Source organism: Canis lupus, chromosome 28 (genome assembly GCF_011100685.1).
Source record: "Canis lupus familiaris isolate Mischka breed German Shepherd chromosome 28, alternate assembly UU_Cfam_GSD_1.0, whole genome shotgun sequence".
NCBI lineage: Eukaryota > Metazoa > Chordata > Mammalia > Carnivora > Canidae > Canis > Canis lupus.
Genome location: NC_049249.1, coordinates 15,364,191 through 15,379,100, shown reverse-complemented (window position 1 = coordinate 15,379,100; position 14,910 = coordinate 15,364,191). Strand labels below are relative to the sequence as shown.

The following is a 14,910-nucleotide window of genomic DNA, read 5'->3' as shown; positions in this document are numbered from 1 at the left end:
AGTCGCGGGGTCCCCACCCGCAGGCCGCCGCCTCCAGGCGCTCCAGCAGCCCGCCCGCGCAGTGGGCGGGCACTTTGGCGCGCTTGCGCACTTGAGGAAAGCGGAGCTGGACCCCGCCCCGTACGAGTGCTTTGCTCCTCCACTGTGCGTGCGAGGGACGTCGGGGGCGGTGCCGCAGCAGTTGCCCCTGGTAACCGGGAGGCAGGAGGAGGAGGAGGCGGAGGTGGAGGAGGAGGGACTCGGCGGGAGGATGGTGAGTGTGGGGGCCCGGGCCCCTCCGGAGCTGGCCGGTCACCCCCCTCCCGTCCCCGGGCCCAGGGCGGGGCACTGCGCTTGAAGCCAAGGAGGGAATGGGAGCCTGCTGCCTGGATCCTGGATTGGTTTCAGGGGGCAGCGGGGAGCGGAGGGTGGGCCCTTGGAAGGAGACCTGGGCCTGGGGAGGAAGGCGGGGCTTGCAGCCAGTCCGAACCAGGGGAAGGGGCTGGGAGGTTGCGTGGCTATCCGGGTACAGAGCCGGGGCTCCATCAGTACTAAGGACTGAGATGAGGGCGGATCCGAGTAACTGCGGACAGCAGCCTCCGCATGCAGGCTTAGGTCTTCCTAGGGAATCGGCCTCCCCACACCGCTGGAAAGTGGGTCCGCTGGGGTCCCGCCAGAAGCGGGAAGAAGGGTCTGCGCTACTGTCTTTGAGGTCGCCCTCGCGGTACCAGGGGAGATGGTAGCCTAGCTCTCCTCTTCCTCGAGAAGTGCGGGCCTCTGGGGGGAGGGGTGTAAATCCCAGGATACAAAGAGGTACGGCTCAGAAGGGATGCCTGGTGGATTTTACGCCGTCTGGGTGTCTCCGTGGCAGGCGCACTTCTGCAGCGACGAGTTATTTATTTGCTGAGAGTTCTGTAAAGTCTGGTTGTTGGCGATGATCGACGTTCCCTTCAATATCTAATCCGTGTTGATGGAGACAAATTTGCTGCCCGGTCCTAAGTATTTCATTTCAAACCTGTTGCAGCCTTTTGCATATGACCACTCCAGAACTAAAGATCATAATCTCACCTCAGGATCTCCAACCTAAGAAGTATGGGAAGTTAAAACTGGAGTGGCTATCAATTGGCTTTCCTCTGTCAGACCTAATTAAAGCTTTCCCTAGATTATGAATGATGATGCGTGACAGATTTGACCGTTGACATGTTATTCCTTGTTGATTTTTGTGCAGTTGGTTGGAGGGTATTGAAATGGAATTGAGTAGTTTTAGAGCAAGTCAAAGCAAAATTGACTTTGAAGCATTTAGAATAGGTTGATTGGCTTACCAACTGCACAGAGCCAGGCACTCACAGTTACTTCCCCACCCGCCGTACCTTTTGACTTTCAGAAATGTCGAACCATGTTCATTAATTTATGAAGAAAAGACTGTGGGGGGGGGGGGGAGTACGCACCTTTGGTATTCTAATGAGTAAGTTTTGATAGGAAAAAGAATTGATTTTACATTGTCAGGTTGCTAAAGAAGGAGAATTACTTGATCTGAAGTTGCCAATCACATTTCACACTTGCTACATTGCAGTTTTATTAACCGCAGGCTAAACAGATTTTTACATGTTTTCTTTTTATTAATCATTTATACATGAGCTGTCCATTTAAAGGGGAAATTTTTCTCAACAAATGAATACAGACATAAATATTTACACAGAAAATAACTAGAATTGGAATGAAAGAAACATACCAAACCAACAGAGAATGAGATACCATCATAAATGAGAAACACATTATGAGAGTTGGCTAACTTTTCCCGGTTTATCAATTAGGTGGACTGTGTAATTTCATGATTGTTTAACTTGTAATTACTGGCCACAATAAATTAACCACTGCTCATGTTTCCAGGTGCAAATTGACACTGTATACAGCAAATTGACAGTGCTATAGCACTACTGTATACAACTGTTGTGTTCATTGGTCAAGACAGATTTTGTCTTTATTTTTTCCTAAAATGAACAATGTGAAATTAGGGCAAATAATTCTGGATTCTTTATCTGGTTCCAAAATACATTTTTTTTTAATCTCCAAAAGTGTAAGCTATTCTTAGAACTGAAAGTGGAACATAGAATTTAAACCATCAGTGGTGTGATTAAGTGTGTCACATCTGGTATCCCACCGATCCCTGTGATAACTGTACAACTAAAGACTGAGTCCAGGTTTTTGTTTTTGTTTTTTAAACTTTCAGCTGGAACTAATACATTTTATTTTTTATCTAAAAACCTAAATGTTTTCTCCAAACATTTAGCCATCTGTTTTACCCCTGCCTTTTGATAGCAAGTCTTTGGTGAAATACTAAGATGACAGTAATGTTAGTGTTTAAGTAATCACTGCTATTTAACAGATGACTCCTTCACTCAGGAATTATGTATGGAGTACTTTCTACATACATGAACCTAGTGGTAGTTATCAAGCATGTTAAGCATTTGAAGATTGTTCCTTGGGACACCCGGGTGGCTTTATTTAATTCTTTAAAAAAAAATTACTGAAGATTGTTTTCAAAATTGTGTTTTATGGTCAGAAAATGGTCAGTGAAAAGTTAAAACAACATAGCTACTGCTTTGAGTGTCTACTACATATGTAATGTTTTACGTACATTACTTCGCTTAATCTTCATAGCATTTTTCTTTTTAAAGATTTTATTTATTCATGAGAGACACAGAGAGAGAGGCATAGATATAGGCAGAGAGAGGAGCAGGCTCCATGCAGGGAGCTTGATGTGGGACTTGATTCCAGGACTCCAGGATCACACCCTGGGCCAAAGGCAGACGCTCAACCACTGAGCCATCAGTGGTTGGCTTCATAGCATTTTTAGTGGCTTCATAGCATTTTTCTTTTCTTTTTTTTTTTTTAAGATTTATTTATTTACTTATTTATGATAGACGTAGAGAAAGAGAGAGAGAGGCAGAGACACAGGAGGAAGGAGAAGCAGGCTCCATGCCAGGAGCCCGACGTGGGACTCGATCCCGGGACTCCAGGATCACGTCCTGGGCCAAAGGCAGGCGCTAAACCTCTGAGCCACACAGGGATCCCCTCATAGCATTTTTCTTAAGATCCAGGTATTGTTCCCGTTTTCTAGATGCCCAGGGTTACACATGTAAGAAAGGTGAAGTCAAGTCTATGAAATTCCAAAACCCATAATGTTCTCTTTTTTTTTTAAGTTTTTTTTTTTTTTTTTTTTAGTAATCTCTACTGACAGTGTGAGGCTCGAACTCACGACCTAGAGATCAAGAGTTGCACGGTCTAGGGCAGCCCGGGTGGCTCAGTGGTTTAGCACCGCCTTCAGCCCAGGGTGTGATCCTGGAGACCAGGGATCGAGTCCCACATCGGGCTCCCTGCACGGAGCCTGCCTCTCTCTGCCTGTGTCTCTGCCTCTCTCTGTGTGTGTCTCTCATGAATAAATAAATAAAATCTTTAAAAAAAAAAAAAAGTTGCACGGTCTACAACTGAGCCAGCCAGGTCCTCCCCTCCCCTCCCCCCCGCCCCGCTAGTGTTTTTATTAGGACTCTGGTGATATGGGAACCCACTCTTCTGAAGAAATGTCCATATGTTGTTCCTCAGGAAACATTGTATTTATTTAATAGAGAGGTGAAGAGAAAGAGGGCAGGTTTGGGTGAGGTTCTCCCTATCAAAACTAAAGGAGTTCCTGGAAGTTAATAAGGTCTCCCTGAGCGGCATAATTTTTTGTTAAAGAGGTTAAATACAGTGAAGTCAGTTACACTTAAGCTAGTTATGGGGAGTACATGTACTTGATAGTTGGCTTACTAATTTTTTTTTTAAGATTTTAGTTATTTATTCATGAGAGACACAAAGAGAGGGGCAGAGACACAGGCAGAGGGAGAAGCAGGCCCCATGCAGGGAACCCGATGTGGGACTTGATCCCAGGACTCCAGGATCACGAACTGGACCAAAAGGCAGACACTCAACCACTGAGCCACCCAGGCGTCCCTGGCTTACTAATTTTAATATTTAAATTTTAACTGCTCCTCACAGCCAAGTACACTTTCCATCCACTATGACATTCTTCTCTCACCCTCTACCACCCCAGTTTCTTTAAATGACCTAGTTTGTATCATTTTAGGTCAGTGCACCATGCCTCTGCCAGTAGCTGAGTTTAAACTGATTTTGAGGCAGATAAAATATCTGCAGTCAATAGTACATCTATTCATAATTTGCCTGTAGAAAAAAAAATAATAATAATTTGCCTGTAGAAAGTTTGTTCAGATGTTTTATGACTGAGTCAGACCACTTCTGTCCACCAGGGTGCAGATAACTTATATGCACACATACTGATAATAGACTTTATACAATGAACTAAAGTTCTGATTTCTTAAATTGCCTTTAATGTCATAGGAGTACAAATCCAACATAGAAACCATGTCTGTTTCTCTCCATTGTACTTGGAGCACATTGTGGGTATTTAATGTGAATGAAGGAATGAATGAATGCAAAAATGCACTTTAAAAATTTGTTTCCTTGTATCTATACTGCAAAACTCAGCCCCATAATAAAATTAATTTCTAATGGCTATTTCCATTTGACATTTAGAATAAAGTATGGACATTTATGTTTAGAAACATAGACTTATTCTGCTCTCTTTCCTCCAGCCTCTTAAATCAGCTTACTTTGTACCTTTCAGTCAGAACTCTGATATCTATAAATATCCTCTTCCCTATTTAGCAAACCCTGATAATCCTGTGATCCCCTGTCCTCAGTGTTGGGTTAATATGATGCTGTACTGTATTTGCATTTGTCTTCCCTAGACCACGCTTCAGATGCCATTTATCATTATGATAGAAAAAAATAGTAGCTGAACTTTCCATTTCTCTGTAATTTCACTTGAAGGTGAAGCATATAAAGTTATTGTTTCCCAATAATGAAAATCATGCATTGGAAATATAAAAGTATTATTTTTTATACCATTAGGTTAATAAAGTTTAGGTATAGTTAGAATGGTTTTCTGTGCTTTGCTTCTCTCCTTTTAAGATGAATAGAGATTACTTTCTCTTCATTATTCAATTTCAAATATAATGAGTGTACAAAAAGTCTCAGCCTGGGACTCCTGGGTGGCTCAGCGGTTGAGTGTCTGCCTTCGGCTCAGGGCCTGATCCCAGGATCTGGGATCGAGTCCCACATCCAGCTCCCTGCATGAGCCTGCTTCTCCCTCTGCCTATGTCTCTGCCTATCTCTGTCTCTCATGAATAAATAAATAAATCTTAAAAAAAAAAAAGTCTCAGCCTGCAGAGACTATTTTTTTTAAAGATTTTATTTATTTATTCATGAGAGACATACACACACAGAGGCAGAGACATAGGCAGAGGGAGAAGCAGGCTCCTCGAGGGGAACCTGATGTGGGACTCAATCCCGGGACTCCAGGATCACACCCTGAGCCAAAGGCATACTCTCAACCACTGAGCCACCCAGGAGTCTCAGAAATAGTATTTTTATTTACAAATTTGTTTTAAAAGAAGAGACACATAAGGAAAAACCTAAAACATTCATTTTGAACCTTGAAAGTATTTTATAGAAATACCTTTCATGATTTCTACACTCATAGATAATGCATGAGAATTTTACCTGTACTGTTGTTTCATGTACTGATGTGATAAATTCTGGTTATTTTTTAATTTTATTGAAAAAGGTAATGAGGACATCTAATCAAGAACTCAGGATGAGTAGTACCATGTGTTTTCCCTGTTCTAGCCTTTTTATATTACCAGTCCCCTGAGGATCTCAGAATTCTAATTTTAACTGTTCTGAAAGGTGGTATTATAAATGAGTGATTGCAATGTAGCTAATAGAAGCCAGGGAGACTTCTCATAAATATAGTTTAGAAAAGGAATGGTGTCAAAGTATTCAAGGCCAGATAAGATAAAAACAAAAGAAAAATGTCATGCAAAAAAAAAAAAAGAAGAAGAAGAAGAAGAAGGCCTGCCTATCTTTTTGTTTGTTTGAAATCTATTCAATCACTTTTCCCTAAATCTTTTGGTATAGAATTTGTCTTTCTGTCTTAAACTAAATCTTCCATTTTATTGCTGGAAAAAATTAAGGCACAGAGAGGTTAATGTAATCCTTAGCAAGTCAGTGCAAATACAGAATACTAGAAGTGGTAAACAAAGAGTCTCTGAGACAGAAAGGAATTCTTAATAATTATGCATATTTGCATATCATTGTCCAAAGACTCAATTGTTGAGAATTATTTCACAGAACTGTTATTTGATCTTAGTGAACAGACTGGTTTGAATTATTGCCGGGTGCAATAAGGATAAAAAAATATAACCATTTTATATAATTCTAAGACAGCTTGAAGGAATTTCTGCTTGAGCTGGGAGATTAGATTATATGCCCTTTAAACTGTGGAATTCTTTGATTCTTGTTGTAACTCATGCCTCATTGGAACAAAATTGTCAGCTGCAGGATGCAACAAATAACTATCTTATACAATTTTTCTTATGTTTGTAGCTAAAAAGCAATATGGCTTATTTCTAGCCATTAAAAACAATAAAAGCAAGAAACAAATATTATATTACTAGTCAGAAATACCTGGTTAAATTTTATTCTTTATGACTGACTTTGACAATTCTCTAACTTCTCTGATGTATCCGATTCTTCATCTGAAAAACATAAGTTATACCATGCACTTATAAGGGTCTTGTGAAAATTAGATGGTGATAGAGTTTTGGAGTTTTTTTAGATGATGATAGAGTATTTTGAGTGATGAAGTCTTAAATGTAAACTGAAATAAAGTCTTAATTTTATACAACTTTTTTTTCGTGTGTGTGTGTGTGTGTGTGTAGCACCATAAAATCTTGTACTTGCTTGGGTGGGTAGTTGTATTTAATTCAACAACTAATAAGTGCCAGGCATTGTGGGAGACCAAAGCTATAACTCTTACCTGCAAGAAACTTCACTCTAGGAGAGAAACACAAAAATCAATTATCTATAGTCTGATATGATGCATGCTCTAAGTGTATATGAAGGGCTTTAGGAACATGAGTTGAGTAGTAGTTCATACTCACAGAAGATGTGGAGTGACTGCTAAACTGGATTAATAGGAATGGAAATAAGCCATGTCATTTATTGAGTTGCTGAATTTATTGAAGTACTTCTGCCAAAACTTAGAAGGTGGAAGCAAATGAAATAAATGACATTGAACTGGAATATACTATGACCTCTCTACAACCAAGAACTGTTGTCAAGGAGAAGATATTCTTATACCTAATAACATCAAAGTCAGTGCCCCAAAAGTAATCTCTCTTCTTCATGGTTGTTTAAGGGCTTGCTCTCAATTTTGCGCAAATTGAAAAGTGCACCAGACCAGGAGGTGAGAATCCTTCTCCTGGGCTTGGATAATGCTGGCAAGACCACTCTTCTGAAGCAGCTTGCATCTGAAGACATCAGCCACATTACACCTACACAGGTAAGCACTGCCCTGGCCCCAGGTGCTTGTGTGACTTATGGGAAGTGATCATAGCCATATGGAAGACAAAATGGGAAATATGGTTTTGTACACTCTCAAGTTGTGTTATGAGGGGCACCTGGGTGGCTCCATTGGTTGAGTGTCTGCCTCTGACTCAGGTCGTGATCCCGGGATCCTGGGATCGAGTCCCACGGCGGGCTCCCTGCTCATGGGGAGCCTGTTTCTCCCTCTCCCTCTGCCCCTCTGCCCTGCTTGTATGCTCGCGCTCTCTCTCTCTCTCTCTCTCTCTCTCAAATAAAATCTTTTTTTAAAAAAAGTGTTAATGAGAAAAGTTATACAATTTAAAAATAATAAAAGATTTCAAAAATATGTCAAGAGATTCCATAGATATAAGGTTCTTAGAGTAGTCAGATTCATTCAGACAGAAAATAGAATTGTGGTTACCAGGTGTTGGAGACAGGGGAGATTGGAAGGGTCATTGTTTAATGGGTGCAGAGGGTCAGTGTTGTAAGTTGAAAAAGGTTCTGTGGATGGCTGGTGGTAATGGTGGCACAACAGTGTGAATGCACTTAGTACTACTGAATTCTACACTTAAATTCTACACTTCTACACTGGTCAAAATGGTAGATATTATATCTATTTTACCAATTTTTAAATAAAGAATTTAAATAAGCATATGTATATATCAAGACAGTCAATTCCCTCAGCTCTAAGTGATTACTTCTAAAAAATAACTTAATCTTCTCACCATGAAATTAATATGTGTAGAAAATACAGAAAGTATAAAAGAAAAAAACCCAATACCGTGAGAAAAACTACTGTTAATATTTTAGGGTGTATTTTTCAGATTTAATAAATATATATCTTTTTTTCATTAAAAAATAACCTATATTTTTTAATCCAGCCTCTTTCCTAAGGCTAAGCAAAAAAAATACAAAGGATAAGGCAACGGTGGTGCTGCCAGTGTGGAAGTTGAAAGACAGATCCTAAGTGGAACAACCCTCCTCCTTTAGACCTCTTTCTTTAGACCTCCTTCCCTGTAGGAAATCCTGAGAAAGCTTGACCTTTGCCCAACTCATTGGGTTTCCTAACTAGAGGACAGCCTTTTTGGTCTTAGTCACTTTAAAGTATTTGAGCATTAGAGGTTTTAGCAAAACCAGAGGGTTTTTTTTAGCATTTTCCATCACTGTACTGTGATACGAGTTTGGTGTCAGGTTTGAATGGCTGTGCTGGTGTGTGTACTTCACAGCTTGGGAGTCTTACTGATCTGCAACTTTTTGCAGAAAAGTCATTTCAATTGCTACCAAATGAGCAATTTTACAGCTTCTGAACAAATTTAATGTATAGCCTAAGGAGGAGCAAATTACAGTAGTCTAGCCTAGAAGGGCTAAAAACACATATTACTGTGTCAGGATTTCTGCCAGAAAAAGAAAAGTCTAGGATTTTTTTTCTTTTTAATTGAGTATTAGCAGTAGGCTGTATCTCTTAAGAGTATCACTAAAATGAGAACGGCCAGCACTGTGAACATGGAAATGAACTCTTAAGTTATGGGTTCAAAGTTCCAATTCTAACTTTCAGGCGTTATTTGATGTATTATAGGTGACTTTGTCATTATATGATGTGAAGGTTTCATGTTTATTTTATTTTAAATTTCTTTATTTGTGGGAATCCCTGGGTGGTTTAGCGGTTTGGCGCCTGCCTTCAGCTCAGAGCGTGATCCTGGAGACCTGGGATTGAGTCCCGCGTTGGGCTCCCTGCCTGGAGCCTGCTTCTCCCTCTGCCTGTCTCTGCCTCTTTCTCTCTGTCTCTCATGAATAAATAAATAAAATATTTAAAAAATAAATAAAATAAAATAAAATAAAATTTCTTTATTTGAAAGAGAGAGAAAACATGCATGTACATGAACCGGGGTGGGGGGGTGGGCAGAGTGAGAGAATCTCAGACTCCCAACTAAGTGCAGAGTCAAATAGGAGGCTGGATCTCATGACCCTGAGATCATGACCCGAGCCAAAATCAAAAGTCCAAAGCTTAACCAACTGAGCCACCCAGGTGCCCCCCTTTTTTGGTTATTTTTAAGTAACTGGGTGTGGAGCTCAACGTGGGGCTTAAACTCACAGCCCTGAGATCAAGACCTGAGCTGGGATCAAGAGTTATGTGCTTAATTCACTGAGCCACCCAGGTACCCCCATACTTACTCTTTAAAAACAAGCTTTCAGGGCAGCCCAGGTGGCTCAGCACCGCCTTCAGCCCAGGGTGTGATCCTGGAGACCCGGGATCGAGTCCCGTGTCAGGCTCCCTGCATGGAGCCTGCTTCTCCCTCTGCCTGTGTGTCTCTCTCTCTCTGTGTGTCTCTCATGAATAAATAAATAAATAAAATCTTTAAAAAAAAAAAACAAGCTTTCAGGGTGCCTGGCTGACTTAATCAGAAGAACATGTGACTCTTGATCTCAGGGTTGTTAAGTTTGACCCCCACATTGGGTGTAGAGATTATTTTAAAATAAAATCTTTTAGGGATCCCTGGGTGGCACAGCAGTTTGGCGCCTGCCTTTGGCCCAGGGCGCGATCCTGGAGACCTGGGATCAAATCCCACGTCGGGCTCCCAGTGCATGGAGCCTGCTTTACCCTCTGCCTATGTCTCTGCCTCTCTCTCTCTGTGTGTGACTATCATAAATAAATAAAAATTCGGGATCCCTGGGTGGCGCAGCGGTTTGGCGCCTGCCTTTGGCCCAGGGCGCGATCCTGGAGACCCAGGATCGAATCCCACATCGGGCTCCCGGTGCATGGAGCCTGCTTCTCCCTCTGCCTATGTCTCTGCCACTCTCTCTCTCTCTCTCTCTCTCTCTCTCTGTGACTATCATAAATAAATAAAAATTAAAAAAAACATTTAAAAAAATATAAATAAATAAATAAATAAAAATTTAAAAATAAAATAAATAAATAAAATAAAATCTTTTAAAAATTAAAAAAAAAAAAAACAACCAAGCTTTGCATTTTTGTTTTATATTAGAAAAAGTAGCTGAGTGAAGTAAGTCAGTCGGAGAAGGACAAACATTATATGTTCTCATTCATTTGGGGAATATAAATAATAGTGAAAGGGAATATAAGGGAAGGGAGAAGAAATGTGTGGGAAATATCAGAAAGGGAGACACAACGTAAAGACTGCTAACTCTGGGAAACGAACTAGGGGTGGTAGAAGGGGAGGAGGGCGGGGGGGTGAGAGTGAATGGGTGACGGGCACTGGGGGTTATTCTGTATGTTGGTAAATTGAACACCAATAAAAAATAAATTAAAAAAAAAGAAAAAGTAATAGGTGCTCATTATAGTAAATTTGTAAAACATTTGTAAAATTGCAAAACTAGAAATCACCTATAGTGCCCAGACATAACCACTGTTAAAAATTTTTTTTACCACTGTTAACATTTAAGAATGTATCCATTTTTTTCTATGTATGTACGTGATGGGTTTATTTAAAGATTCCATTTATTTAAGATTTTATTTATTTTAGAGAAAGAGAATATGAGTGGAGGCTGAGGGAGAGGGAGGGGAAAGAATCTCAAGCAGACTCTGCACTGAGCACAGAGCCTGACGTGGAACTGAATCTCATGATCCTGAGATGATGACCTGAGCCAAAACCAAGATTTGGATGCCTAACCAACTGAGCCACCTAGGCGTCCCTTAAAGATTTTATTTTTAATTAATCTCTACACCCAACATGGGGCTCATACTTATAACCCTGAGATCAAGAGTTGCATGCTCTGCTGCAACTAAGCCAGCCAGGCACCCTTATGATGCATATATTTAAAATAAAAATGACTAAAAAATTAATTAATTAATTAATTAAATTAAAATGACTCAAAGAATATATCATATCATCATTTTCACTGAATAATACATCTTGAACATCTTTCTACTGTTATATATGTAAATACATATTTACATTTCTAAATGTTTGCACCCATTATTATTTCCTTAGAATAATTTCTTATATTTGTTGGTCTTAATAGATTTCTTTTCTTTTGATGACTTTTAGAATTTTAAGGCAGTTGATACATATAGTCAAATTCTAGGAGCTACTCTTATTTATCTTCTGCTTCACTCCATAAAGATTTGACATTACTGGCTTTGACATTTAATGTTGTAGTTAAGTGTACAATTCTTAAGCGCACAAAAGTGGTTTTGTCAGTGAGTCAGAATGAAGCTGCCGTTTACAATAAACTTAAGCCACTTCCCTTTGGAGTTCTTAAACTTCTAATTTATTCAGTTGTGACATCTTACAGGAGCTATAGTCAGCATCATCCCCAGGTATTCCCTAGTGCCCATTTATCCTCAGTGGAAATTGGGTGGCAGTGCTCTGTACTGTCACATTGTGCCTTGTCCTTCTGCACTAGGCAGTAGTGTTGGCAAGCTGCCAGGTGAGGCACATATTTATGGAGACATCCCCAGGCCCACTTCCCTCCAGCTATCCTGGATGAAACGTCACTTTTGTGGTAGCAATCTATTGATTGGATTTTTCAAGTCTTGATTTCACTATATCATTCTCAGAAAAATATTTCTTTTTTAATTATTGCTCACGAAATGCCTTTTCTCCAAACCCCAGAGGTCTTGTTAATTTGTTTCTCTGCACACCAACTCCCAGCTCCACCTGCCCCTGATTTGTGCACCTTTCCCAGAGTTCCACCTTGAGTCACTGTCCTGAGAAATGAATACTTTCAAGTTCATCAGAGATGCTTACGAAAGAACAGTTTCCAATGCCTTCTTGTTTATTTTCATCACTGCTTATAACTGAGGGCCCCCCAAAAAAAATAAAAATAAAAAAAATAAAAAAATAAAAAACTGAGGGCCCCACTTCAGAGTTTGAACATGCTGTTCTAGCAGGCCATCCCTTCCTCATTGGGCTAATAGTCCATTTATAAACCAGCTTCTCCCATAGTGTCCTAACTTCAGCTCCTTTTTCCTGAGTTGATCCATATGAAGAAATTTCTTAAAGAATCCTATCTTCCAGTAGCTCTTGCCTCTTTTTAAACTCAGGATTTGTTCTGTTCTGTTGAATCTGCAGATTCAGCTTCTGTTTTTTTGTTAGTTAAATGTAATGTTCTATTAAATGTTATCATCTTGATTATTAGAACTCATTCCAAGTTGTCCTCAGCAGTTTTGTGTGTGTGTGTGTGCGTGCACACGTGCATGTGTGTACACTTACTAGAGAAATTGTCATGTTAATATTAACAGTGACTCCAAACCTGAAGTAAGCCTATAAAAACCCATTTCTTTCTTCCGTATCATAGCAGACAATTTTCAATATTACCAGTATCACATCTGGCAGAGTACCTCATAATTAATAAATAACACAGCTGTTAAATATAACTGTCAGAACTATGATCTAAAGCTTAATAAAGCTTCATGTTTTGCCTCTCTTTCAGGGTTTTAACATCAAAAGTGTACAATCTCAAGGTTTTAAACTGAATGTATGGGACATTGGTGGACAGAGAAAAATCAGACCATACTGGAGAAATTATTTTGAAAATACTGATATTCTCGTAAGTACTCCTTCTAATGCACTAATTCATAATATGTTCTGCATTGTGTTAGGAAATATTAACTGTAATGTTCTTTCTTGTCAGTAATTCCACTACTATAAGTCACTATGAATTTAGGGCTAGCAGAAGGCTGCAGATTATGAGAAACATTTTTGTATGGTTTGTATAAGAATTTTGCTTTTGCTCAGTGACAATGTTGTGCCCACACTCACCTTGGCAAAATAAAGTATTTATTAATTTAACATAGTGATCTGAATATCAGAAGGGAAATCAGAAGATAGTGCCACTAACTCCATTATCCCAAGGAAATCAACAAGAGTATCCCAAAGAGCCAATCAAGAGGGTGGAAGTCCTGGAAATAATGATGCATATGAAATGGCTGAACAATAGATGTTCTTCCCCCTTTTTTTTAAAAGATTTTTGTATTTATTTGAGAGAGAGCACACAAGCAGAGTGAGGGGCAGAGGGAGAAGGAGAAGCAGACTCCCTACCGAGCAAGGAGCCTAACATGGGACTTGATCCAGGATCCATGGGATCATGGCCCGAACCAAAGGCAGCTACTTAACCAACTGAGAATATCCCCAGATATTTTTCCTAGAAAAGAAACTTGGAACTATTTTCAGTTGCTTCAAGAGCCATCTTGAGCAAGAGAGTTCTCTGCCTCATCATGAAGAGTTCTAGAAGACTGGGTGAGGAGCGATTTGGGGAATATTAAGTGGTAGAGTTTAGCTCAGAGTAAGGAAGAAGTCTCCTATCGTTTTAACTGTCCAAAAGTAGAAGCAGGGCAGCCCCAGTGGTGCAGCGGTTTAGCGCTGCCTGCAGCCCGGGGTGTGATTCTGGAGACCTGGGATCGAGTCCCATATTGGGTTCCCTGCATGGAGCCTGCTTCTCCCTCTGCCTGTGTCTGCCTCTGTGTGTGTGTATGTGTCTCTATGAATAAATAAATAAAATCTTTAAAAAAAAAAAAAAAAGTAGAAGCAGCTGTCTTGTTCATTGGGGATTCCCTGGCTCAGGCTGCATTTGTTCAGGAAGGGACTAAGATCTTAACTCTCAGCTCACTGTCACATTCTGTGACATTCTGTAGTACTGCTGTTTCAGAATTCTTGAAGATTTCACTATCCACATACTTGATTTCTCCAACACCACAGCCTCTCAGTTCATTCACCTTCACTCCAGTGATTTTGTCATTCCCCTTACCTTAGTTACTCACTGTCATGATCATAGCCTAAAACCAGGGGGTCTCATGAACTTGGATAGTAAAAAAAACCTGTATGCTATTTTCATTAAACCCTAATGGAAACTCTGCATTTACTACAATTCTATCCATAGAGAAGGAACTGCCATAAGGTCAGCCATGTTGGTGACTTCCATTACCACTAGACACCATCTTGCATCTCTCAAATAACTTTGCTCTCTGCTTTTGCTTCCTATGTGTCTTTCAACTAGATCATTCTGTCGGCATGCACACAGCCTGTGGCAACTCTTTTTTAGAAACAAACAAAAAAAAACTCTTGTCCTGGCTGTGTATCCCATCCAGATACTGTCCTATTCCTCAGTTTCTCTTTAAAACAAAAAGAGTTTTCTGAGCTCTCTCCTCACTTCCTCCTCCCATTCTCTCTTGAACCCTCCATTCAGGCTCCCCAGGAATTCCCCATTGCTAAGGTTTTCCATCTTCCTCTTACTTGACCTAGCTGCACAGTTAATAAAGTCAGTCATGGGGTCCCTGGGTGGATCAGTGGTTGAGCACCTGCCTTTGGCCCTGGGCGTGACCCTGGAGTCCCGGGATCCAGTCCCACATCAGGCTCCCTGCATGGAGCCTTCTCCCTCCGCCTGTGTCTCTGCCTCTCTCTTTGTCTCTCATGAATAAATAAATAAAATATATTTTTTTAAAGTCAGTCATAGGGATGCCTTGGTGGCTCAGCGGTTGAGTGCCTC

At 40.3% G+C, this 14,910-nt stretch overlaps 1 protein-coding gene across 1 annotated transcript in view; it reads left to right on the top strand.

Moving 5' to 3' along the window:
* Nucleotides 1–14,910, top strand: part of ARL3 (ADP ribosylation factor like GTPase 3) — a 36,318-nt gene continuing 21,408 nt past the window's right edge. Inside the window, exons 1-3 of the mRNA XM_038578653.1 lie at nucleotides 1–253; nucleotides 7,298–7,441; nucleotides 12,859–12,975. Of these exons, the coding sequence (XP_038434581.1) occupies nucleotides 251–253; nucleotides 7,298–7,441; nucleotides 12,859–12,975 (264 nt within the window). The 5' untranslated portion in view covers nucleotides 1–250. The remainder of the gene's footprint in view (nucleotides 254–7,297; nucleotides 7,442–12,858; nucleotides 12,976–14,910) is intronic.